This window comes from Symphodus melops (assembly GCF_947650265.1).
Source record: "Symphodus melops genome assembly, chromosome: 11".
Taxonomy (NCBI): Eukaryota; Metazoa; Chordata; class Actinopteri; order Labriformes; family Labridae; genus Symphodus; species Symphodus melops.
In genome coordinates this window covers 9362697-9389612 of record NC_136701.1, presented here as the reverse complement: position 1 = coordinate 9389612, position 26916 = coordinate 9362697, and the positions used below count along the sequence as shown (strand labels likewise).

Genomic DNA, 26916 nt, shown 5'->3' with positions numbered 1-26916 from the left:
GTTCCTCCTGTCCGTCGGCTCACTCTCTTCTCAGGGTGCTTTAAACTGCCGTTTACCAGCTTCAACTACACAACTCCTGGAAGCAACCGCCCGAGTTACGACGGAGGCTAAAACATAAAGAGCCTTTACTGTTCACTCACCTCACGATACGATTCAAGCTGCCATGGCAACGCCCGCTTATTACAACCAACCACACCTCTGCTCTACAGCTGCTGAAGCTCACTGTACCACTGACAGGGTCCAAATGAACTTTTTGACTCATCGGCCAAACATATTTTTTACCGGCCGAGATGAGCTTGTGTTTTTGTGTTACACACACACACACACACATCTGTCAGGGTACGTTTAACTAAGGAAGCATGATGTTCTGTTGAATCAAACAAAGATTTAAGTCTTATTATTCCACAAAACAAGTTCTATAGCTCGAGCTCTGTGAGAGGACGTTGCTATTGTTGTTCGCTGCAGACGTGGTGAGAATGAACAGAAACGTCTAGCGTTTTGACCTGATCATGTGTTCACGACTTGGCCATATGGGTCACAGATCAAGTCAGGGCGGGTGGGCGGGCCATGCGCGTGTCTTCAGCCCAGTTTCCACCGTGTGGTTCGTCTCGTCTCGGTACGCATTTTGCAGCGTTTCCATAGACTAATCCCGGGAAAGATTCCCAAATAACCGATCCGTACCGTCCCACTTTTTGGGACTCTTCTGTTGGGGTGCCAAGACTATCGAGCTGGCCCGAAAAGGTGGCGCTAAACACTGCATTCTGTTGATTGGTTGACAGAATTGGTAGCCTGCCGTGAAACCGCTTTTTGCACGGCCTATTTAAAAAAAAAACATGGCCTTGAAATGATTGCACGGCCTAGGTCAAGCCGTGCAATCATTTCAAGGCCATGTTTTTTTTAAATCTAATAGACGTGCTTGCAATGTACACGGGTTTCTATACGGTGCGCTAAATATCTGATTCGGCTACATTCTAATTCTGGCAAAGAATATGTTTGCAGAATACCGGTACTGAAAAGCTTAAGCCCGATCCCGTTTGCGTTTCCACAGCCACCCGTGCCTTATTTGGATGACGATAGCTGCTATGTAAATGGCGTCATATGATAGCAGCTAACAGCTAACCGCTAACTAATAAATTCAACGGAGGAGAACAACGCTACACAAGCAAAACCAACGCCGGAAGACATCTAGCAGTTCATCCACTCTGTCACGGACATGTGACTCTTTATTACAAGAACTGAATCAAGCTTTGTTTCAGAGAAGGCTGTGTGCCTCAAGGAGAAATACAGACGTAAATAATCAGCTGTGTATTACAGTCAATGGTTTAAACACGGCAGAGTTTTGTTTGCTGACGTAACACGGGAAGTGATGATTCTTTCAACCAATCAACGAATGGCAGGGTTTAGCTCCACCTTTTCGGGTCAGCTCAACATTCGAACATGCTGACAGCTGATTGACTTATCAAAGTCTAGGGATCTATTATTACAGGTTGATACATTTCATATAAGTTTGTTTGTTTTTTAAAGAGTGCACAGTGGGCCAACTATAAAGGGGTTAGACAACATGAACCAAGTGAATTGCAGTCAAATGATGAAGGTGTTTGTCAGGCAGGGGCTGTACAATAAATCAACATTATGAAGCTTGGGAAAACTAAAATGTGTAACGATGCATCTTATTGAACAGAATGCACCATTTATTGACTTATTCAATTTTCTTCATAACCAGTGTGTTAGGAAGCACATAACCTCCTCGCCGCCGTGAGTGACACTGAAAAAAATTTGCACCCCCTGTTTTTTTTGTGGGTTTTTTTTGCACCCTCTGTTTTCCCATTTCTGCCTAAATCACTGAAACTCCGCCGTGTTTAAACCGTTGACTGTAATACACAGCTGATTGTTTGTTTGAGTCTGTATTTCTCCTCTCGGCACACAGCCTTCTCTGAAACAAAGCTTCATTGAGTTCTTCTCTGGCTTACGCGCAGTCTACCTAAATAGGGCACAGGTGGCTGTGGAAACGGGATCGGGCTTCATCGAACCAAACCGTACGAAACTGTACTGATCCGTACCGGACTGCCGTGTGGAAACGGGGCTTTTGTGTGTCTTTGAGCTGAAGTGTCTGCTGGTGTGTCAGACTCTCAGCAGAGAGAAGAGCAGGAAGCTGCAGCTACACAAAACGTGCTTAATACTCGCAGCATAGTTCTGACTTTATGGTTAAACATTTACCCGCTCTGTTGCAGATAGTCCTCTGAAATCTTCTCACCAAACGCAAAATCGACCCGCATTTGGCGCTCGGCTGGTGTTGATTTCAAACCTGTTACTGTGATTGATTTTTTTTAAAGTATCGATGTGAACCGTGACAACTTTGAATCGATTTTTAACTGCCTCACGATTAATCTTTACATCCCTACTGTGGTGTTTATATCTCATCTCAGATGTGTTTTCTAAATAAAGAAAGAAGAGGGATGACTGAAAGGTGATCGTCGGGCTGGGGGAATAATTTACTTCAAACGTTTATGGATTTGTCGTAGTTGATTGTACTGGATTCTTGTGTGATTTGGGGATAAAAAAGTTACTGTAATGTAAGTAGTTGTAAAATAACTTTTCCAGTCTTGATGTTGATTATTTAAAACAAATGGAGATTTTCTTTGAAATGGTGTTACTGGGTTGTTCTTGCAGCTTTCCTGATGTTTGAATTTACAAACAGCCACTTCATTATATACTTGATCAAAGTTGAACAAAGATAACTGGTGTTTAGGAAAGAGGGAGCAAGCACTACTTGTTTTTCTTTTTCTTTTTCTTTCCAGGAACCTAAATCTGAGCTGTATTGTGTTGCTTGAAGAGCTTGTATGATTCGTTACAATTTTGAACCCAAAATTCACAGAACTTGCGTTTCCTGTAAAAACGGTAAAAAGAATGAAATCTCAGGTCCGAAATGTCAGAAGATTAGAAAAAGCCGTCAGTGCTGCAGAAAATGAAAAGGCCTACAGAAGTGTATTTCAATAAGAAGAAGTTGTTTGAGTGCAGCGCTGACTGTGTGACCGCTGGAGGGGCAGCAGCTCAAAGTTTGGCAGGCGTCCCCGGCCCTGGGAGGTTCTCCTCTGACCTTCAACTATCTTCTCAAATCATCTGATACACACCCAACGCTGAGCGGCCCACTGAGTGTCTGTAAGTGATACCTACGTGCCCTGAGTGGAGGAGTTAGAGGTTTGAGGCTGAGCTGATCAGTAGAACACAGAAAAGCACCAAAGCTGCTTCATCTCTCCCTCGAACAGACACGATCTGTCAGACACATGTTTGAGTCCAGAAACCTGGACTCTGTTATGACGGCTCAAGGTCTCTGAAGTTGCACTTTAGATTTACAGAAGTGCTTTTAAGTGATCTGCAGCCAAGCTAGCTGTGTGAAAAGATGGTAACCATTTTACTAACAATACAACACTGTGGTTTGTTAAATGTTTAAGGCTGACCCTTCCCAGTTGTGCAGACAGACGAGACTTTTGGCTGAATTGTTTGATTGACAGTTTATTGGATCCTTCAGTTAAGCTAGCTGCTCACTGAGGCGTCGCTTAGCCAAAGTGATCAATTCAGATAAGCTAATATAGGCATGCTAACCTGCTTTCATTTTCTCATGTGCTTATTTTAAGATTCAAGTTGTGTTGGATATGTAACAAATATGTAATTGCATAGAAACAACATTGACTTGTAGAAAGTGACTACATGCATTTGCTTTAGTACTAAATTTAAGTTTTAAGTTTAATTTAGAGGAATATTCTCGACACTTTGGCTGGATGACAGTCGGCCTGGGTGACAGGATTGAAAATGTTATCAAACAAAAAAAAAAACTCAGTTGATATCGGACGCAGCACAGCACTGGCTGCTTGAGCTACACTTGTAAAACAAAGGAGGCGCTATTGAGCCGATGGTTTTAGCGAGGGTCACTCAAACAAGCGCATCACTTTGACAGTCGCATTCCAGCAAAGAGAAGTCATTGCAAAGCAAAATGTGGTCATTCACTTACAGTATGTTTTGTACTGGTCAGGCCAACCACCAATGTCCCATGACCTAGTCTCTTGTTCTCTCAAAATTGGATTTCTACCTGCAGTGTGTCGTTTTCTGGATGAAATCATGAAAAATTAATGTTTAATTTGTAATCTGATGGAAAAGAGACGAGACGGAAGAGAAACAGGACTGAGTTTAGAAAATCATTAAAGCAACAATTGAAAGAACTTGTCATTAACCACTAAGCTAATGGCGAGGCAGAATAACTCCCCAGTAAGTGTTTCATCAGTTGACCCACTGCTTTGAGCAGCCTTTCCTCTAAGAATCAGAGGGATTCAGAACAGTGATATAAAGGAGACTATTGAAGCGTTTCAACACCTCGCTCTAAATATGTGACGGTCACACGTTTAGCTCCCCCAGCTCGTGTTGTTGACCTGCTCCGTCATGCACTGTAAGCAGCAGTGTAACTTGCACACCACTGTTCAAACTAAGCAGATAAGAATGAATAAATACTGAAGGAATTCTTGCTTATTCCTTCTCTTAAATTAGCACGTCGTCGTTGCACAAGTTTCTACGTCAGGCAGCTTAGAGGAAACTTTCATTCTGTTCGGTGAGATTTCTGTTCACATGGGCCCGCATGTGGCAGACCGCCTGATCCTCCACCTGTAGGCCCCTCTTTAATTAAAGTCATGGACTGACTTGCATGCATTTGAGTCTAAACCACAGGCTGATGTTTTGGAAAAACTCCTAATGAAAGGAAGTCCTTCCATTGAAGGTCCAGGGCACCAGATCTCATCCCTAATGGGATCATGTCGGAAATCTTCGACTGAAGTGATTTAATAATTGAAAGTTCAACGGAAAATTTCTCCAACAAAAAGATGAACTGCAATGAATCATGGGTGTCATCGCTCGAAACCCATCCCAACTTAAGTAGTTGTTACAGTTGATATCAAAACATGCTGTTGGAGGAAGTAAACTGAGTGTCTTCTATTAAGACAGCCATTTTGTTTGTTGGCCACTAATAAATCAACAGAACTATTGATCCTGATGAATAGAATTGTTCTACTTCATGTTAAAACTTCTGACCCTGTGTTGATAGCTAGAGTTCCTCCTGTAAGACACCTGAGAGCTCTGTCGTCTCACTTGCTGTTAACGAGCAGGCGGAGTCAAAGTGAGCGACCAATAGAAAAGGAGTGATTGGAGACAGAGTAGGGATGTTGATCATCTTGCAACATGTTTAGATCTAACACCATATGGCGGCTATATTCAAAACGTTCAGGGTCTAAGATCGCTCCCTTCAGATCATCTTCGTCTGGAGTCAGCGGCGGACGTTGGTCGTGTTTTTTTTAGGTCTGAGATCCGGTGCTCTGATAGTGTCATGTACCTTTCTTTCCTGTACATATGGTGTGTAAATGGCTTCTCACTCCTTACCGTGTCCTGAGCCGCCACAAAACCTCTGCAGAAGACTTGATCGTTGTTGAAGGCACATCTGCTTTGCTTTAGAAATTATAGTGAAAATAATAAAAGAATATTAAATACATTTTAAAAGCAGTCTAAGAAATTAATGAAAAGGATTTGTTTTACAGTCCAAATACTTTGAAATAACAATTACAAATTAAAAGTAAAATTAAGTTTCATTTTTAGTCTTATTTTTTTGTCCATGCCACAGAGAGCTACAGGAGAGGGGCAAATTCTGCACGGATGCAGCTGGCTGCTGTCCCCCATGTTAAACCCTCTTCCTGCTGGATGATCTATGTTGAACAAACACAACTTGAAAACGGGACACACACCGTCATCGTACGATAGGCTCAGGTTTCAGATTGTTTGCGCTTCATGCTGTGAATCACTCTGATTTGTAGCGTCCCAGAAATCATGCCCTTTCTGTCAGAAGTTCCTGGAGGACACATGACTGTGACAGTTTAGAAAACGAGATCAAGCAAAGGTCAAATTTGTGTTGTCAAGAAGCTTCAGCTCTCTTTTTAACACATTCCTGAACTGTGTGATCCAAAAAGAAGTCAACATAGAAATGTGTTTAGGAAGGAAGAGCAGTTTAAAATGAGCTGAGGAGCTACTGATGCATCGCTTTAATTCACTGTGTTGCAACTAGGTGTCGTTTATGTTTCATAATACATTATGAAATAAACTGTATTGAATGTATTGTCTGTTAAATTAGTCAATAAATTACAGTACGTTTACATTTACTTACATTTACTTTATAAGGCAAATTCTGTCAGTTAAAAATTTTATGTTTTTTTTTTTTTTTTTTTTTATGGCTTCAGAGGGTGCTGCTTCTGATGTTCCTTCTGATGTTACTCGAGTCAGCGACTTTATGCCTGAAAGCTTTTGATTTGGGCCCTCGACCCCAAAACGTTACCTGTTGATAACTCCCATTTAAAGTGAGTCGGCCCAGCTGCTGGTGTGTGGACTCTGTGTACTGCTAGGTGTCTTCCATCGTTGGGTTTGTTCCATGTGTCGTGTTTTTCCTTTTGTTGGATTTATTAAAGGGGTACAACAGCATCCGGCTTACTAAATACGGCACGGTTGGCTGTGGAAACAGGATCAGGCTTTACTGAACCAAACCGGACCGCTTAGTGGAAACGTGACTTTAGTGTGTCAACTATATAATTTTGTTGGCCGAATTTGGCTAATGCTATCAATGCTAACACTGGCGACTTTGGCCCTTAACATATTTTCTTGATCAGAATACTGCCAAACCACGCTGCTCCCAAGAGTGCTTAGTTCACTCAACTTATTTACATCTGGAGAGTAGAGCCCATTAACCAAATATGAATAATTTGTTTAACTGACTAATTACAGCGGGTTATGAAAAAGTTGACTTAACATGCACATCTGGAGTTTTGAACGAGGAAGAATAAAATGTTTTGAAATCATTGCGACCAACGCTAATAAAAAAAAACTTTTAAAAAAGAGTAGATGCCATCTTTTCACTGAAAATAATTTCATCCAGAGTCACGTTGTCTTCCAAGAATTTGACATTGCTTCTTGAATGTTATCACTCGTGATCTAAATGCCTCTGAATCAGCTCATGTCATTGGATCCAGCCAAAGAAATAAGCATGTATAAGAACTCTCTTGTTTTAAAGTGACCGACCTGCACGTAATGCTGGCACAGAAAAAGTCACTGCACACATGAGCCTGTTTGAAATAGTCTAAAGAGAAGACACAAGGACGTGACGATTTCCCCTACACATCCCCTGTGTCTCTTGTGTTTGTACATCTGATCTTTTCTGCCTGTCTGACCTTTCAGCCCGACCGTACAGCCTCTGTCTGTGTGAACATCCCGCTCAGCTGACCACACTTCTCACTGGTTGATTATGCACTCGTACACTTTGAGTTTCTATCCAGAGAAAGGTTTGATATTATGAAGTGAACTCCATTGTGACTTTACTTCTCTCTTGTGCTGCATTTTATTTACCTTGTCATTTTCAGTTTTTATCATGCTGGTTAAATTCAGTCAGAAAATGTAGCTCCTGCATTCAGCTCAGTTGAACTATCCTCATCCATTCCTAGCCGTTCAGATTTCAGATTTCTTCTCTCTAAGTTTAGCCTCAGGGATGTGAACAACCGTGACATGTTAACACACTGTGTGTGTGTGTGTGTGTGTGTGTGTGTGTGTGTGTGTGTGTGTGTGTGTGTGTGTGTGTGTGTGTGTGTGTGTGTGTGTGTGTGTGTGTGTGTGTGTGTGTGTGTGTGTGTGTGTGTGTGTGTGTGTGTGTGTGTGTGTGTGTGTGTGTGTGTGTGTGTGTGTGTGTGTGTGTGTGTGTGTGTGTGTGTGTGTGTGTGTGTGTGTGTGTGTGTGTGTGTGTGTGTGTGTGTGTGTGTGTGTGTGTGTGTGTGTGTGTGTGTAACAGGTTGTGATCTCTGAGGGCGACTGTTGAACAGGAGCACTTGGTGAAGCATGCATGCAGATTGACATGGATTTGGTTTCACAGAAAGTTTGTCGAACGCAGAAATGTCTTTTTCTTTATATTTTTGTTACTTTAAAGGAGACGAGGCGATACTCTTAACATTCAGTTTCAAGTCAAACAGCTTTTGCATCATTAGTGACCACAGACCTGTAGGAGCGATCATCCAATATAAAATGATTGTGGAATTACTTCTCAGTCCACAACTTTAAAGATTAGTCGATAAAGAATATTAATATTGGGATATTTGTTGCAGTAATTCTAAATGCCGGCCTTTTACTAATGACCAGCTCGCAGCCTGTTAGTTAGCAGATTTTCTCCCTTCTGTCCTTTAAGGATAAACTCAAAGCGCAGAGCTGCTGCTCTCGGTGTTGTCTGTGAAGCAGTTGGCCAACGGATTGTATTCCCCCCTCTCTTCCTTATTTCTGGCCTCGTCCCTCGACATGATCGTCCTTAAGGAGCTTACCGAGATTTTCTCTTCGGTGTAAACGGCTCGCTTGAGTCCATGTGAGCCGCTTTCACTCCCTCATGGTCTATTGTGGCAACAGCCGCCAAAGATGGAAACAGGCCGGATCTGTGACTTCAGGACACGAGACAAACGAGCACAATTAAATCAGCCTAGATGGCCTGTTGTTGGGAAGATTCTCGACCAGGTACGACCAGCGCTGATCCATTAACCCTAATCTGTTGAAGAGTGTTTCACTGGAGAGGAGCTATTTTAGGAACTGTACCAGCTTAATTATATCCCAGTGGTCATGTTGTCTATTGAATCCTCCCAAGACTGAACTTTTAAAACACAATGTTATTGTATAAACAGACAGCTCCATGTATGTATAAAACACTCCAGAGTGTAAGAGAAGCAACAACACCTGTGAAACAGATTTAACTAAACAAGTCAATATACATGTTTAATTGAAGTTGGCTTTAGATAGATAGATGGATACTTTATTGATCCCGAGGGAAATTCAAGTATTTAAGAGTCACTCCCGGTCTCATTCGCTCGAGGTGAATTCTCTGAACAAAATCCTGCGGTGTTCAGCTCCACTCGGCCCACACTGCTGAAAAAAACAAAAAACTAAGGGTGTGGCAGGAGAAACTCTTAATGAAGTGTGAGCAAAAAATTCTGCTGTTTCCGTCTACGTATACAGCCGGGTAATCTCTGGAGTTTTTCAGAAGATTTCTGCAAGTGTGAAAGCCTTTCTCTCCTCATCACTGTCAACTGTCGTTTTCTTTTCTGTTATGATGCAGATGGAGATGCTCACTAGCCGTTTGAAATCGCAATTTCTTTTTTACACAACAGCCTTATTACTAAGTGAAGCTCCAGCAAATGTCCAATATTCCAGTGTTCACTTGAAGTCACTGCTGGTCTTACATTAATGCCGAGCTGATTGTAACGTCGCCCTTCTTCCTTTGTTTCCTCAGAGTCGACCGGTCCTGCCAAAGTCGTCAGAGCAGGGAACCCACCCAAAGCCAGGCGCGGAGGAAAGGTAACATTCTGTTTGTGTGTGTTGTGTGTGTAATATCTCTACATGTGACTTCAACCACTAATCAACTGTTCCTAACAAACCCTCTGAATCAAAGTATCGCGTGAAGACTCGGGTAACCTTGGCAGAGAAAAAACCCACTGCGTGTGCTTCATAGAACCTACCAGATGCACGGCATGTTAGACGCAGGCCAAGAGCCACATATCAGTCTTTACTCAGCGAGTACCTGGGTCCTGAAATATTCCTCTTTATTTAACACGACAATAAATATCTTCATTTTTAACAAAGACAACGCAGGTCATCAAATAACCAGATCGATCCAGAAATGATTACAGTTTAGGAATGTAGTAAATAAATAGTTCAATAAATAGTTCACCATCTCAGCTATTTTAACAGTTACAGATGCAGTGAGCTGCTCGATATCGATAAGCTTCAGACAACACCTTTTACTGGATGTCATTGTTGACAAAGTCCAGGGCCAATTCAAACAGTGTTTTCATCAGGTCAGAGCTTCTTCTCGATTTCTGCAGCTGGAGGATCCTCCCTTCAATAAGTCCCTGCTATGTAAACATGAGTTCCTGGTGAGCATGATGCTCCTTCAAACGTTTCATTTCCAGATTCCCACCTGTAATGACGGACGCTGTGCCGCCTGACTGACTGACGGGTTAAGGCCAGTTTCTCTGTAAGATTCTCATCAGAGACCAAAGTCCTGATGAGCGCCACGCGAGCTGTGCAAAAGTGCTCAGTGTTTGTTTACATTAGTGACGATGAGTCATGCCTTCCACCTCTCAGTTATACAGCTGCCTGCCATATAACAAGTAGTGACAAGACTTTGACTGAATGCACAGACAAAGACAATTGAATAAAACATTTGAGCTTGTGGATCTAATGAGATGTTTGAGTTGGTAGTTTTTTTCATCCCCCACACATTATGAACATGAACTTTGAGCAGAAAACAAGGAAAGCTAATGACACTCCCCACTCCTTTTTAAGATCTCATTATTACTCTGTTGTATCCACACTAACGGTGTAATCTAAACTTTTGATGCTCCTGCTCACCCAGCTTTGTCTTTTCATTTCTTCCTCAGGTTGGGGATTTTGGCGACACCAACAGCTGGCCGACTCCGGGGGAAATTGCAACAAAAGACATGCAGGTAGGTGTAAACGTATGTCTGACGTGTCACAGGTTGGTGTGCAGAGGACACAGATGTGGTGAGGATGGTGTCTGTCTGCACTTTAGTCGGGCACTTTAACCACAGGATTATCGTTTCGATGCCTGGATCCACTTTGGTCTTCTTAAAGGATCATCGGCTCATAAAAATGTCAGTTACCCTGTCTTTAGTGTGCCATTCGCAGCTGGTGGGCATTATTTAGTTGATTGCTAGCAGACAGAAGGGACAAGGAAGCATCTTAAAGCAAGATAGATGGAGAGGGAAGAATTGTTTTTGCCCTTCAGAATTGGCTGGAATGATTGTGCTCTTTCTCTTTGAGTGGTGAAAGATTGTCCTTCTCATGCAAGAAAGCAGCGGCTGTGTTCTGACTCCGATCACGAGTTTATTACTCCCAAAATACTGAGCTGCAGATGAGTGTGTTTGCATTCACACCTCTCTCCTGTGTGTCGTAAGAGCAGGAATATGTTTGATTTCAAAGTGGATAGAAACGTAGAACGTTTTTGACAAATGAATTTCGAAGGCACCCGATCAGTGACGTGTAATCTCTGTTTGTTTACATGCCAAAAAACCCCTTTGTTTCCGTTGCCCTGAGTGACAGTGGGAACAACTGAAATGCTCAATGAGGGTGTGATTGGGTTGTTGTTGTTGTTGTTGTTTATAAAGCAAACTCACTCGACTGTCAAGTCACTAATGATCATAATCACCTACCAATTAAGTGATCAGTTCAGGATGTCCTGTTTATTGTGCTGTCGTGGATGTGTCATTTTCTAATAATAGCTTTATATAGTTGTGGTTGAACTGATTACACAGAAGCATATGATCCACACAGCGCAGTCTGCTCCTGCTGACTCCACTCTGCATCAACGGCACTACATTTTAAAGGGAAAGAGTTTCAGTCTTTCCCTGTTCTCTGTGGAGTCAGGACTTGTAGAGCAGTGTGCAGAGACAACAATAACATGTCGTTAAATCAATGCTAACTTTTTGTTTAGAGGTGTAAAAAGACTGTCAGTAATTTTTAGAGAAGAATTCTGTAGACTTCGAAGCTTTTGTGCTTCAGCTGGTAGAAATGATGTTTGACCTTCATTTTGTATACCATTGAACCTCCATTGAACTTTGGCTAAAATTGTTGTTCTGTTAGTGGATTGACTGAGGAGTAAACTCAATAATCGTTTTAATCTCAGCAGCATGAGTCGTCAGGCAACAATGCCAAGTATGTGCTGCCTCCAGTCTCACTAGGTTTATGTTTTGCTGATCTGTGTAAAATGAGCAGAGAAGTTCCTACAGGTCTGTGAGCCTTTTTGTTCTCTTCTATGATAATAAACCGAACATGTTCAGATGTCAAACGAAGGTGATATTTGAGGATGTCACTTCGATCGCCACCTCACAAACAATGATGAAATACACGAGTCTGTTGGCTCCTCCTGGTTGGCCTGTTCTAAAGATGATAATGAACAGAAATGAGGGAGGAATCAGAAGGTCTTTCTCTGGTCCGCTGCTCAGGTGTTGATACACCCAACATACTGACCCCCTCCCCTACATACTTACTCCTCCTACAGCTGTTGCTCTGCATGGGGATGTGTTTCAATTTTGTCGTCCGACAGTTGCAGCAGTCGTCAATCACTCTTCAGTGACGTTTTTTATTACTGATCCCTTGGTGATAGTGTGTCGGCGGGAGAGAAACCCTGCTGACCCCTCCTATTTTAAGCGCCCAGGTTTGAGCAGCCAGCAGGGAGCGTGTCCCAGAGTGGAGGAAAATGTGGGTCACCTCTTCAGCGCCAGGAATAACTGTCAGAATTCATAGGTGGGAGCGGTTGGAGTTTAGAGACGGTTGCCAAGGCCTGGGAAGGGATGTCCATGTAGGGATCCCCTTCAATGACCCCGACTGCCCCCCCGATCAGTGCTCCTGCTATTCTTAGGGGGCTTGAGTTCACCATACATCACGTAACATTTACAGCTGTTAGTCAGCCGCTCAGTTCCTACAAATGATTTAAGCTGAGAAACAGACTCTGAGATTTGATAAAGGAGGGTTTTATTGAATCGTTAAGGGGGTTTAACTTTAAACAGAAGTTTCATGCAGTGAACTGTCCTGGAGTCTATGCTTTACAGTTTTAGGGCGCGGCCAAACTGGCAATCCGCACTGTGCCCAAACATGCTTCAACCTTAAAGTCCAGTTTGTTTGACCAGTGTGACCGCTCCGCTCCTGCTCAGGCACGGTACACTCCCATGGCTCCCCAGAGGAGGTTTTTAACCCTGTAGAAACTAGCTCTCTCCGAACGCTCCGTTTTGGTGTGTATCTCTTTAAATACAGTGAGATCTCCCCCTCCCTCCCCTGAGTTTTCCTGGTAGACCTCACTCCATTTGGGAGTGACAATAAAAATGGCAGTTTTGCGCTCGGCTGGGGTTGGAGTGTACGGGTGGGTTGTTTTTTTAGTTTTTTTAGAGAATCCCACTGTGATGTCACAAGGAGAGCAAATTTGAAACTGAGCTCTTCTCTTTGTGTTGTAAGACTTATGTAGACCACAAACTAAGGACTGGATGGGTTTATTTCACGTTTTGTGGGTCGGCAGAGCCTCAGGTTACCCAAATAAAAAAACACTATCAAAGTGGATTTTCATAATAAGTCCCCTTTAACTTTTCATTTACATATAATCTATAACAACAGAAGTGCTCAATCTGAGGCGTCATTTTTTTCCTTGATGGAATAAAGAAAGATTTATACTTTGTCACCACTTCTGTCTCAGTCCTCTCCACCCACATGCAAAGTGCTTTTATCAAACAGCATGGTTTAGTAAAAGCAACACGCGTTCACTTACTGAACACTGGCTTCCTGCAAAATAAAGCGTCACATCGCTGCCTTCCATCCAACATAACGAGCCCTCATTTCTCTTACCATTTGTTCATGTGATCACCTACCATCCTGTTTCCTTGAGTGACATGTATCCAGATAAGTAAGACCGTCATTGTTTGAGTTGCTGTTGTCATGTTTAGCATTCTTTATTTATGGTTGTGAAAGCAACTGTAACCAGAGCTTCCAGCGTTCCTCCCTGTGGTGAAGAGGAATGAATCAGCATCCCTCAGATCTCAGCAGCATCTCTGTCGACATTTTCTCAGCCGCCCGTTAGCCCACACACGTTTAACGATTCCAGGTGGGAAAATCACCTCTCACACCTGAGCTTTAAACACAGTCGCCTACCTTAATGGTTCATTTCACACTTCTCTGTCCTCGCTAGAAATAGTCGCCTTATATTCCCATCTGTCCAGAAAGCAAAGCAGTGAAGCAGGAAAATGTATCCTATTCTGAATGTAATGAGACAACATTAGGCTGTTAGCCACTGAGTTGAAACGGGATGAAACCCACAGGGAGCTTTTTAGTGTTGGATGAAAAATGAAAGAAACATAATGCCATCATAATGTTACGCAGAGAAACAACCGAGAGAAGGGCTTCTAAAGAGATGATAATAAAATAGTTAGACTCTCCCCTCGCACAAAACAGACAGATTAGAGCTGCAGGGGCCTGGAAAGACCCATTGATGACTTGGTACATTAACTTCAGGGCCTGAAAAGTCCCCAAAGGTGTTAAGATTAGAAACTAGCTTCATATTTGTCCCCATGTGTTTTTTTTCTACATACTGTGTGTGTGATTGTGTGTGTGTGTGTGTGTGTGTGTGTACATCATGGTCCACCTCATTGTCCTCTCTAAACTGCTGTTCCCTCCTCCCTCTGTTCAGATCGAGGCAGTGACACGGACCGTGTCCTGCCCGCCGACTGTCAGGCAGGTCAGAGACTCATGGAGATTCACTGTAAGTCCAACCTGCAGCCTCTGAAACCTGAAACCTGCAGCCTGCCTGCCTAATAATCGCACCTGTAACAAGCTAATCACCTCAAAATGCAACACCACATAATGTAAGGGCCTGAACAGTGAACACTGAGGCCCTGAGTACTTTATTTCCCTGCAGTTAGGTTAGCATGCTAACAGTCACACTGCTTAGTCATCTCCTGCACATTCAACACTGTGATCCATTGAAATGATTTGTTTTTTTCCCCACATCCCCACAACAAAGTAATTAGTCACAAAAATGAAGAAAAAAAGGACAATCGGAGTACATCAATTCCTATTTGCCAAAAACAAAAAACAAAGACTGTCACCACCATAAGGGAAGCTTTGTACGAAATGGGTCTTTCCGTTGCCTGCTCCCCCACCCACCAGCCCTCTTCCCTCCCCCACACCCACCCACCCCTCTCCACACCCACCCACCCCCCTCCCCTTACCCACACCCAACACCATGACCAAGGCAGAGAAATAACATTAAACAAATTGAAATGATCATTTGTATTTACTTTTAAAAATGTAATTTATTTAAAACTGTAAGAAAACATCAGACAAGTCTATGAAATATAAAAGAATAAAATCAAGCAGCGTCATATCCAAATAATAAGATCCATACGTTGCATCAAGCTTAAAAACAACACTTCAGGACTTAAAACGGAAACACAAATAATAAAAAAAAAATCATGTAATTTAAGTGTTTACTCCAGTTAAATGGCAGTTTTAGCAACTTTAGCTAGCAATAGCAATCTTAGTAGCATTAGATAGCGCTCTTTCATTGGTCTAGATTAAATTACAGCAACTGTCAAAACTGTCAAAATCAGAGCAGCTGCTTGTTATGTAACCTCAGCAGTCACTGGGACATGCAGGGAGTTGAGTCACAACTAGCTAACAGACCCCCAAACTATCAGTTAGCTTGTTTGAATAGAAGATACTAAAAGGTGCACCCCTGTCAGATGACCTCTTTTTGTTGTTCATCTTCCTCCTTTTATGAAGCATTTCACATAGATTGGGCCTCGTTTCATAAACTCGCTATTTAAAGCGTCAGCTGTATTTCGACAAACAGTAACAATTCTGAACAACTCTGAACACCAAACAAAGGTTTATGGATATGAAGATACAAAGTACTTTTTAGAAATGATAGAAACACTCTGTGCAGAACACACATGTAGTTCAGCAGAATCAAGAAAGTTGACCAAAGGAGCTACAATCCAAACTCAATCTTACCAGCAAACAATCAAAGTAAGATTTCATTTTTAGGTTTCTTTATTGGATTGATGGATTCTCCGTCTATAGAAGAGGTGATTGAAAGGAATTTAATCGGATGTCTATTTCAGGCATGGTCGGTCATTTTCGAAAACTAGCATGATTTTGAAAGTAGCATCCTCTCCGTTCTCCGTCTTCACCGACCCCCTCCTCCCTGTGCTCCCTCAAAAGCCACGCCCCTCACTTACATGCACTAGCGTCATTGGTCCACAAGCGTATTTCAGCTCATGCTTTCAGCGTGGGTTCGTGCATGCATTGGGTAAAGAGGCTTGATTAGTTTATGAAAAAACGAAACGTCATCCAACATTGGTCGAAGTTTTTACAGGCCGACAGCTGCTACAGATGACTTTTTTTCTTCGTTCTTTTTTCACATAAGATCTTAATTACTGTCAGGACATACAAACAATTTCAACTAAAAACTTAACAAGTGTATCTGGAGAAAATTACCTACCGTGCCTTTAACATGTCAATACTCACATCTATCAGTGTAAACCCTGCAAGCCACCAAAATGGACAAGTGTGATGATCAGAACCATGGCAGCCTGGTACATAGTACAGCAGCTTACTTTAATCATGTTTTAAGTTTGTAATTTCACTTTGTAAAATCAACTCTCCATCAGTCAAGTCACTGTGAAGCTGGTTTGTTACATAATGATTTAAACCCAGAAGCTCCAACAGAACTGCTTGAGCCTCGTTTGCTGTTTGGTTGTTTTTGTGCGACTTACTGTTAAAAGAAGATGACTGTGCATGTTTTGAAGTGTGAGTTTAGTGTGATCACATTAGTTTGTGAATGACACTGCAAAGATGAAGCATGTCAGGATGTTTTGAGTATGTGGACACAAAGGTTTGGGCCTTGAAATGTGTCCTTTGTCTTACTCCACTTGAGTCGAATGCTTTGCATGACTTCTATGCAAACCTCTCAGGGCTGTCAAACCTCACAGCCCTGTGTGACTGATAGGCGAGCTGTCGTAGAGCAGATGAACTGTCGAACTCTGTTTGATTTGAATTAAAGCGGGATATCGGCTCTGTGAGCAGAGATAACCAGTGAAGGATATTCTGCTACTGTTTGTTAGCTCAGACTGGGCTAGGCGACGGGTGGCGCTTATAATGTGACAGAACTAAAGAGATAATGGCAAGTGGAAACCACATGCAAAGTCTGCTTTGTTCCTGACCTTTTTTTGTTGCCTTCAGGAGGTAGTATTTGCAATTTCAGCTTGAGTTGATAAATGCTGTCTCTGAACTACAATCTCATACTGACTGGTGCAAACTTTGTAGAAAATTAACCCCAATAAATTCACTCATTGGATTTTCATACGGATAATGGATGCATGTTTTTCTGTTTGGAGTGTAAATGTACTAACTGAACATTGATAAACATTGTCAATGCTGGGCAAGTTGATAGTTCTCACTGATATGAAGTATGGCATAAAAACATCCAGGAAGTGCAAAAGCCACTCTTGCTTAGCCCCTCCCCTCCCCAAGTTACTGTTGCTATGCAGAAAATAAAGAAACAGAAATTCCTAGTTCTGGATTTCACAGAGGGAGACATGATCAGCTTTTGATTTCAAGCTGATTGATATTACGTTTGGTGGTTGCTTTAATACCCATGATAGCTAGCAAATGAAGCTTCTGCTTAGTTTATGATTATGAATTAAAAATAATTTTCTTTAAAAGTGGGGCTAATCTATTTTTTTGTTTTTTTTTCAAGAGAAAAGGCTAAAGTTTGTGGTAAGGTTGTGACTAAAGACTATAGCAACCTTGAAAACCTTTGGACTCTAGTATCCCTGGTTCAGTTAGGTATTTCTTTTACTTTATCTTTTGGCCAGTTAGCAGTCCGGTACGGTTTAGTTCAGTTAAACCTGATCCCGTTTGTGTTTCCACAGCCACCCGTGCCCTATTTGGTAGGGTGTGTCATATGAATTCAACAAAGGAGGAAAAATGCTACACAAACAAAACCCACACTGGAAGACATCCAGCAGTTCATCCACTTTGTCACTGGCATGTGGATCTTTATTAAATAACTCAATCAAGCTCTGTTTCAGAAGTTATGTGCCGCAAGGAGAAATACAGACGTAAACAATCAGTCTATGGTTTGAACACAGCGGTTTTGTTTACTGTTTGTCACATGAGAAGTGACGATTCTTTCAACCAATCAGCAAACTGCAGTGTTTAGCTCCACCTTTTCGGGTCGGCTTGATATTCTTGGAACCCCAATGGAAGGGTCCCAAAATGTGGGACGGTACGGATCGATTTATTTGGGAATCTTTCCCGGGATTAGTCTATGGAAACACCGCAAAATGCGTACCGAGACGAGCCGAACCACTCGGTGGAAATGGGGCTTTTGGTAACTCGGAATCTTAAAAGGTCAAGTCTACCTCGACATGTCGCCTGCTAACTTTGTGAAACTAGAACAAAAAAATGACGCATTTGGAGGGAGGGGTTCACAGAGTGGTCTGTTGACTGTAATCCGTGTCTGCTCAAAGAATGAAAAAGAATGTTTTCGTTTCAAGTCAGCATTCTAGTTGTCCAAATGGCATTTAGTTTAATGTCACTTCAGTATCACCAGTTTGTGTACATTTTGTGTCCTTTTATAAAAAGTGTTACCATTAGTAGCTTTGTGCATTGTCTCCTTTAATCCCACTCTTCTTGTGTCTCTTCAGTCTTCTTTAATTGATCAGAGGATTTGCACATCACCAGACCTCTAAATGTCTTTCTGTCTCAACCCGTTTCCCCTGCAGGGCCCAAAGAAGGTGACGACGGCCAAGAAGGAGTCTAAGGAGAAGAGAGAGAGCATCGAGGAGAGCAAGGAGAACCTGAAGGCCAAGTCGGACGACTCTGGAGAGGAGAAGAACGGAGACGACGACTCCCAGAAGAACGGGCCGAAGAAAAAAGGTGAATATGGATGATGCGTTTCCCACGTGATTAGAAGATTGATGTACAGCACACAACGGCATGTGCTAATAATAGCACTCATACAGGGTCCATTGTTTGATACTAATTCCTCCCGTTTGACATCCATATAAAGTGTCCAAGTTAATAAAATGAAAGGATTTCTCCTGGCGTGTCAGCCTAAACAATGAGAAATATAAGAAGACCTGAATCAGTACTTTCTTTGGACCACTTTTAGTTATGATGCCGTCTCAAACAGTTTTTAGTTTTCAGGGGAAAATGTCAAGACTTCACAAGAATTTCCCAGAATTCCCCCTAGTATTTATTTGCCACAAAAGTCTGAATAATCACAATAATAGGGGACGAATCAATCTGTTAAACCAAGCCAGAAAAAATGATGAAAACCATTAAGAAGATGTGAGGGGAGGTACGGATTTTGCTTTTTTGTGCGAACACAAAGTGTGTATGCTCGGATTAAACATTGATACATTTATGATTCTACATTGTGGTGATTGATTATTTTTCAGAAGTTTCCAGTTTCATTTCTGGTGTCCCAAAACTCAACTCTGCAGCCTGTCAGAACATTTCATTCCATGTCTATTTCCCTAAAGAGAACAAAAAGACAGTAATCACTTTTAAATAAATGCGTTTACTTGGAGCCCTGGTTTCGTAGTCATGCTCGAGCCCCCCCTACGAATAAAGAGAGGCATGGTTCGATTCCTGATCTGTGACCATTTGGTGCATCTCAACCCGCATTCTTGCCTCTTCCTTTCTCTCTTCAGCTGTCCCATCAGTAAAGGCTGAGGGTGAAAAAATGAAACTAGTAAATCCAGATGCGACAACGATGTTATAACAATGTAGCCAGTTTCAGATGTTTTTTTTTTTCTCAGACAAATATTTCATTTATTTTCAGAAGGAACTTTTTGAAAAGGCTTAAGATGTGCAAGGTTAAGGTATATCATGACATCTTACTAAATGTAAGTTGTGTTAATAAATATAAAATATCCTTGGACTTAAGACAAATCGGTCTTAACCTGCTGACATGCTGGAGAGGTGATGAGATCTTCATGTCTCTTCTCTGACTACACAAATCAATGAAGAGAACTTTAAAAACTCTGATCGCAGCATTGAAGCAGAAGAAAAATCAAACAAATCAGTGGTTCAATCACGCTGAGCTGATTAGATTACAGTAAATCAGATTTACACTCTAAATTGGTCGCTAATATTAGAAATGGGATTTAAGGCTGTTTCACAAAGTGAATGGGGGCCAGCATCTGTTATTAAAGATCAATAATGTGCCAGCTGTTAGAAATGTTGTTTGTGGAAATCACAAATGGTAAGATGTTTACACCTGTTATCAGATCTGTTACTGTATAGACCTTAGTATGCTTTATTAGGAACATTATGTAGTGTTGATCAAAAAACCTCTTTGAGTTCTGAGGACAGGACACGAGAGAGGAGAAAACAGACCAGTCAGTAGATCGAGGGACACGTTGCTTTAAGCCGGCTGTCATTTCCTCTCTCTCACTGCATGTTGCATCTGTTGCACTGTCACCCACACATCCACACAACACACCTACAACCAGATGTTGCCTCAAAGAGCCAATGTCTGATGCACTCTGCTGGCTAACAGAGGTACTGCAGACGGCTTCGAGCTGCCACGTCAATTAGAGCCAGCAGGAATGAAAGCCGACATTAAATGTTATCATCAAAGAAATGACTGAGAATTTAAAATAGTATTATCTGCTGTTGAACGTTTGAGTCCCGTTTTCAAAGAGTTTGGGGGTTTCTAATAATGACAATGTGACACTTTTTCTTTTTCTTGTCAGAAGTTGACCAATACCCCGCTGTCTTTACCCTTTACAAATGATGTAACCAAGAACACACTGCACATGTCGGAGTAAGCGACTAAAGCGTTTTTCTTATCTAACTGTTGTGCCACCGTGTCGTTAAAACAGGAAACAAGCACAAGTGGGTTCCTCTGATGATCGAGGTGAAGTCCGAGGGTCCCAGGGAGCGCTCGGCCTCCAGGAACAACAGCAGACAGAACGAAAACCCCCGCCTGCCCCCCAACGCCAGGAACGACCTCAGAGGTCAGTATGTGATGTCACCACACTCATTAATGGATACTACTAGAACATTCTTCTGGGGCCTTTTTCTGGCTCTTAAACTGATTTTTACAACAATAAAAGAGTAGGCCTAAAGTTTTCTATAAAGAGAAAGGTGTGTGAAACTAAGTTTGAGTATGAGTGTGAAATCCCAGCCGGCTGGTTTCACGTGGAGATTTAAATGCCAGCAGTTATTAGCTGCTGCTGGTGTATGACTTGTGAGAGCATGTGACGGCACATTGCAGTCCGTCGTGCTGATTGCGTTCGTATTAAACTGCATCTGTAGCTGTTGATCTGTCAGTGCACAGACAGCAGCATGACTCAGCAGGATGTGGACAGATCTCACTGTGCTCTTCAGCCACTTCTGCTTTGATAACTTAGCTTCTTTATAGGACCACACTATAAATATCTCAGAGGAAATAAAATGTGTCAGTGGCTTAGAATGAATTTGATCCTTTGTGCAGCAGATTAAACGTTCTGGTAACCCTCTTGATTTAAATAAATCTGCTGCACAATCTTTGCTGGTTGCATTGAGTCGATTCAGGTTTAAGTAGAGATTTGCTCGTCCACAGTGCGGTGACGTGTTTTCGCTGACAGGGTTCTGTGTTTTCTTGCAGACTGGCACAGTCAGAAATACGAGAGAGAGTGGCGTGACGACCACGACGAGGTGTCCAGCGTTAAGAGCGAGGGAGCGCCTTTCCGTGGGGGTTTCAGAGGTCGTGGACGCGGAAGAGGACGAGGCCGGGGACGAGGCAGAGGAAGTGGGAGAGGTAAAAGTGCTTTTCTGTTGACAGGTAGAGACGCGCACAGAGATGACCATAAAACATTAAAATACAACTTTGACATTTTTCTCTAACTTCCTTGTGCTGGTAAGTTTTTGTGCTTCCAAAAACAACAGTGACCTTTGATGATGCGTATTATAAACAACCCACATGACATCATCATCATGACATCAAACATGAAGACGGGGACTTGAATTCACGCTTTAGGAAGGTGAACTAACCTGCAGACATGCTGTGGAGATGATGAGCTCTTCATGTCTCTTCTCTGAATAACAATCGTGAGGAGAACTTTCACAGCTCTGATCTTGGCATTAAAGCAAAAAAAAAAAAAAAAAAAGGAAACATTTTCCAAACTAGCAGAAGAGGAGCGAGTTGGTTCTAAAAGCAAACTTTGTGTTTGTGGTGTGACTTCCAAGGTTAGATATTTGAACTTGAGAGATGAGCTTTCCCTCTGAAGAAACGTTGAACTTAACTTCGATAACAAACTACAGTTTGGCTCTGTAAAAAGCCATATTACCTCAGCTGAATCACGTGCAAGTAAAGACGAGAAACGACATCAGTGTATCAACAGTATCTTTTTATTTTTTATTGTATTTATTTCACTGAAAACAAACCAAATAGATCAAATGGAAAAAAAATAAATATACAGTATTATTAGTTAATTTACAAAAAAGATATTTTAAAAGAAATCTGCTGGAGAAGCCAATTAAGCCCAAAGAGGCTTATCAAGTGACTCTCCTAACAGATAACACTGAAACAAGTTATTAAAGTTGTCCAAGCAAATAGAAGAATAGCTATCTAGAATCCTCGCTCAGCATGCTGATGAGAAAACTCCTTTAGAAAGCCCAACAGTAACTTGTGTTTTAAGGGTTCCCCATGTTGTCTATTGCAATGAAAAGCTCGAAGCAGAGACTATATACAATATAGTAAAAAATATTTATAGGAACTGATTTGTTTCTCTCTGAGGGTTTGCATAACTGTAGCTGGGCTCTTGTAATACAGCCATAAGTAAGGTCCTTTACCTGCTTTTTGTAAACGTAAAAACCTGTTTTGTATTTTATGAAGCTGACAGGATCTGTGCTCAGACCTGGTGGTTGTGACCCTAAACTGGCCTCACTGAGGCTCTTGTGAAAACAAAAAAAAGTGCAGCGACCACGAAAGTTGTTGAATGGAACGAGGAACGGCCTTGAATCCAACAGAAGGAGCAAGTTTCTGTAAAGGCCTGTTGGTTTTGGCATGCGTCTCCCTCACTGCCCCCCCCATACGCAGTGTTTACCCACCCCCACCCCATACTGATACAGCACAGGCATTGGATTGAACTACAGACAAAACAAATATCCCAAAGATCAGATAAATAATTTAGGTCCAGTTTTCTGTCCCTCTCTTCTCACTAACTTTGAGCAACTTAAGAGAAATGCTCAGAGAGAAAGTCACTATAATTACTCACCTCTCATGTGTACCTGCATACTCAAACAGAGATACATTCTGTATTCATCAGGCAATACTGTATTCATCTTATTATGACTGTTTACAGAATCAGCATGTAAAAGCAGAAATACAGGAGCTACAGCTAATAGGCCTGGATCTCCTTTTGAAATGGATTTAGAGGACCTGACCCAAGTCTCTTTCCTTTAAAGGCCACTATGACTACCACTACGGCTACAAGTCCTATGACATGAAAGACACTGCTTACGGCCAGAAGTTCGGCAACACGGTGACCTATTACTACGACAACATGAGCAGCAATGACGTGTACTCTGTGGACCAGGACCTGCTCAAGGACTACATCAAGAGGCAGATGTGAGTACACTTCTCCCTTCCCATCTAAAAAAAGAACCACACGGGGGTTTATCAGCAGCTGTCGGAAGTTCTGTAGATATGATGAGCTCCTCATGTCTCTTCTCTGACTCAAACACAATGGAGAGGACTTTTACAGCTCTGATCTCAGAAATGACTAAGAAAAGATGAACTTTTCACTACATTGTTGGAGGCCGACGAGCACAGCCCAGTGGAAGCTTTATTCAAATATTTTCTTTCACAGTTCCTCTTCTGAGTTTGGCACAGACACTCTAAGCCTTAAAAGGTGTTTAAAGTCTTCAGCTGAGACCAGAGATCAGATTTTTACAAAGGTTACTGCGATGCACTCTGTCACTGTGTTTATAGATTCTCTGCCGTACAACACGAGACGTATAAATAAAATCCTAGTATAAGCTCTTATTAGCTTTTTTCCCCCACATATTACATCTATTGATGAGTTCTATGGTAAAAAGCTACTGTGGCCATTTGTGTTCACACACGCAGCTCATTCTGAACATTGAAGGGAAATTCCCAGAGTGCAGTGCTTTTGTGAGAAGGCTAAATTAGGCTCGAGCAGTGTGAGGTTTTTTTTGTTTTTTCTGGAGACACACACTGTTGGTTGAACTGCAGTTTTTTGTGTCATCCTCTTGAGGGAACTAAACAGTTTCCTGATTGAGAGCCCCCTTTAGTTGAAACTTTAAGTTATTCAGACACTTTCTCTGACAAATACTTTGTTTTAGAGGAGCGGTTCCAGTGAATGACATGTTTTAGTCTTCATTGGTTTTTCTTTTCCCCCACACGTTTGTTTTGGTCCCTCCAAACCTCGACCCAAAGGAGCCGATTTCTTTGGTAGCAAAGACTTTGATCACGTCTCTCTTATGACTCTCTCCCTCCTCTAGTGAGTACTACTTCAGCTTGGATAACCTGGAGCGAGACTTCTTCCTCCGGAGGAAGATGGATCAGGAGGGCTTCCTACCCGTCGGACTTGTCGCCAGTTTCCACAGAGTGCAGGCTCTCACCACTGACGTCGGGGTCATTCTAGAGGTCAGAAGGCTTTCTTTGACTCTCTGATTCGATTTCAATGAAGTGACCAGTCAAAAAAAGAAGTGTAATCCAGTCAATATGTGGTCAGCAGTCAGACATTATAATTCAACTGAGTTAAATTAAGGTAAATGTTGTCTTGTTCAGAAATGATGAGATGCTTAAATCCTGTCTGTTTCTCAAGTACATGTAAACATTGAAGCGCTACATCAGCTTCAGTTGCTGTTCAAAATGTAAAACTTGTTTTTACAATGAGGATTTGATTCATAAGCAAGTCTATCTACTAACATTTTCAACTCAACACTGATTTCAACGTGATTTCATTGAACACAATTTGAAACCTGAATAAATGAATTTTTTGTCTGTTTCTGCAAAGATTGTGTTATAAAGCCATTCCATTGTAATGGTTGTTTAATTAAACCCTTAAACCTTCGTTCAGGCTTTGAAGGACAGTAAAGAAGTGGAAGTGATCGACATGAAGATCCGTCGGAAAGTGGATCCAGAGAAATGGCCTCTGCCTGGCCTGGCCATGCTGAACCAAACACACACCGACTTCTCCCAACTCATCAACTGCCCCGAGTTCGTCCCCAGACAGCCTACAGAGGAGCCCAGAGGTAACGGACGAGTCAGCCTTGCATTTATCTGAAATCCTTTAGAATATAAGAGTTAACTGTCATTTCTGACGATGATCGTAGAAGTCAATCATTTATCTGTTGTCATTCGTGAAATTCCAAATTCTTTTACCCCTTTTTCTCACTGGGTCAGAGGTTTTAAACATCATTTCTTTGGACATTGTTCAAACAGAACCATGGCCATCAGAAGCTCTGTGGAAAGCACCCTCATTCCCCATTCGTTCTAACTGCAGCTGTCAAGTCACAAAGCTCGAACGTATATACAGTTGTGTGCGAAAGTCAGGGCACCCCTTTAAAAACAGCATATTTTATATATTTAAAAATGTATATTCATATTTACTGTCTCTCTGGTATATGGGAAAAAAAGACAATATTGTCAGGAAACATTAATGCATAGTTACATTTTATTTTATAAATTGAACAAAATTACAAAAATTAAAAACATAATTTTGGCATGTGCAAAAGTCGGGGCACCCTGAGAGTTTCAAAGTGTCAGATTCTTTTTACAAGCTCAGACCTCTACCAGCTCATTGGTCCTGAAGCATGTGTCAACAATTGTCATTAGGGAGTGCCAGCTGGTGCCAATTTGAGGGTTTCTTAAATACGGCGACTCCACAAACCTTGTACAAACACTCAGCAACCATGGGTTCCTCTAAGAAGCTGTGTAAGACAGAAAAAATGAAAGTAATTGATGCCCACAATGCCGGGGAGGGCTACAAGAAGATAGCAAAGCGTTTTCAGCTTGCAGTTTCCACAGTGCGAGGCATAATTAAGAGATGGCAGGTGAGGGGAACTGTGGAGGTCAAGAAGAGATCTGGAAGACCAAGGAAACTCTCGGAGAGAACAGCTCGTAGTCTGGTCAGAAAGGTAAACCAAAACCCACATTTGACTTCAAAAGACCTCCAGGAAGATTTAGCAGACTCAGGAGTGGTGGTGCACCCTTCCACTGTGCGCCGATACTTGCACAAACAAGACCTTCATGGAAGAGTCTGCAGAAAAAAACCTTATCTACGACCTCATCATAAAATACAACGTCAAAAATATGCAACAGAACATCTACAGAAGCCTGATGACTTTTGGAAACAAGTGCTGTGGACTGATGAAGTTAAAATAGAACTCTTTGGCCACAATAAGCAAAGGTATGTTTGGAGAAAAAAAGGAGCAGCATTTCATGAAAAGAACACCTTGCCAACTGTTAAATATGGGGGTGGATCCATCATGCTTTGGGGTTGTGTTGCAGCCAGTGGGACAGGAAACATTGCTCGGGTGGAGGGAAGAATGGATTCAATTAAATACCAGCAAATTCTGGAGGCAAATATCACAGCATCTGTAAAAAAGCTAAAGCTGAAAAGAGGATGGCTTCTACAACAGGATAATGATCCTAAACATACCTCCAAATCCACCATGGACTACCTCAAGAAACGCAAGCTGAAGGTTTTGGAATGGCCTTCACAGTCTCCCGACTTAAACATCATCGAAAATCTGTGGGTAGATCTTAAAAGAGCTGTGCATGCAAGACGTCCTAAGAATATTGCAGAACTGGAAGCCTTTTGCAAGGAAGAATGGGGAAAAATCCCAAATAATAGAATCCAGAAACTTGTTGTTGGCTATAAAAAGCGTTTACAAGCTGTGATATCTGCCAGAGGGGGTGTTACTAAGTACTGAAGGTACTGATGCTGTAGAGTGCCCCGACTTTTGCACATGCCAAAATTATGTTTTTCATTTTTGTAATTTTGTTCAATTTATAAAATAAAATGTAACTATGCATTAATGTTTCCTGACAATATTGTCTTTTTTTCCCATATACCAGAGAGACAATAAATATGAATATAAATTTTTAAATATATAAAATATGCTGTTTTTAAAGGGGTGCCCTGACTTTCGCACACAATTGTATATTAATATCAATATTTCTAGACTGATCTCCAAACTCCCTTCAACTAGTCTTGAACTATTGTCCCACCTGGCTGGGGCCTCGTCCCCTGTGGTCGTTCCAGACTTGAT

At 41.8% G+C, this 26916-nt stretch overlaps 1 protein-coding gene across 2 annotated transcripts in view; it reads left to right on the top strand.

The window, feature by feature from the left end:
• larp1 (La ribonucleoprotein 1, translational regulator) overlaps nt 1-26916 on the top strand; it is a 44774-nt gene that overhangs the window by 11091 nt on the left and 6767 nt on the right. The window contains exons 2-10 of one of the 2 annotated variants that reach the window (XM_079355647.1): nt 9338-9402; nt 10488-10553; nt 14300-14371; nt 18402-18555; nt 20511-20645; nt 21278-21430; nt 23080-23242; nt 24139-24283; nt 24720-24894. In XM_079355647.1, the coding sequence (XP_079211773.1) occupies nt 9338-9402; nt 10488-10553; nt 14300-14371; nt 18402-18555; nt 20511-20645; nt 21278-21430; nt 23080-23242; nt 24139-24283; nt 24720-24894 (1128 nt within the window). The remainder of the gene's footprint in view (nt 1-9337; nt 9403-10487; nt 10554-14299; nt 14372-18401; nt 18556-20510; nt 20646-21277; nt 21431-23079; nt 23243-24138; nt 24284-24719; nt 24895-26916) is intronic. The other variant, XM_079355648.1, reaches the window with a different exon arrangement.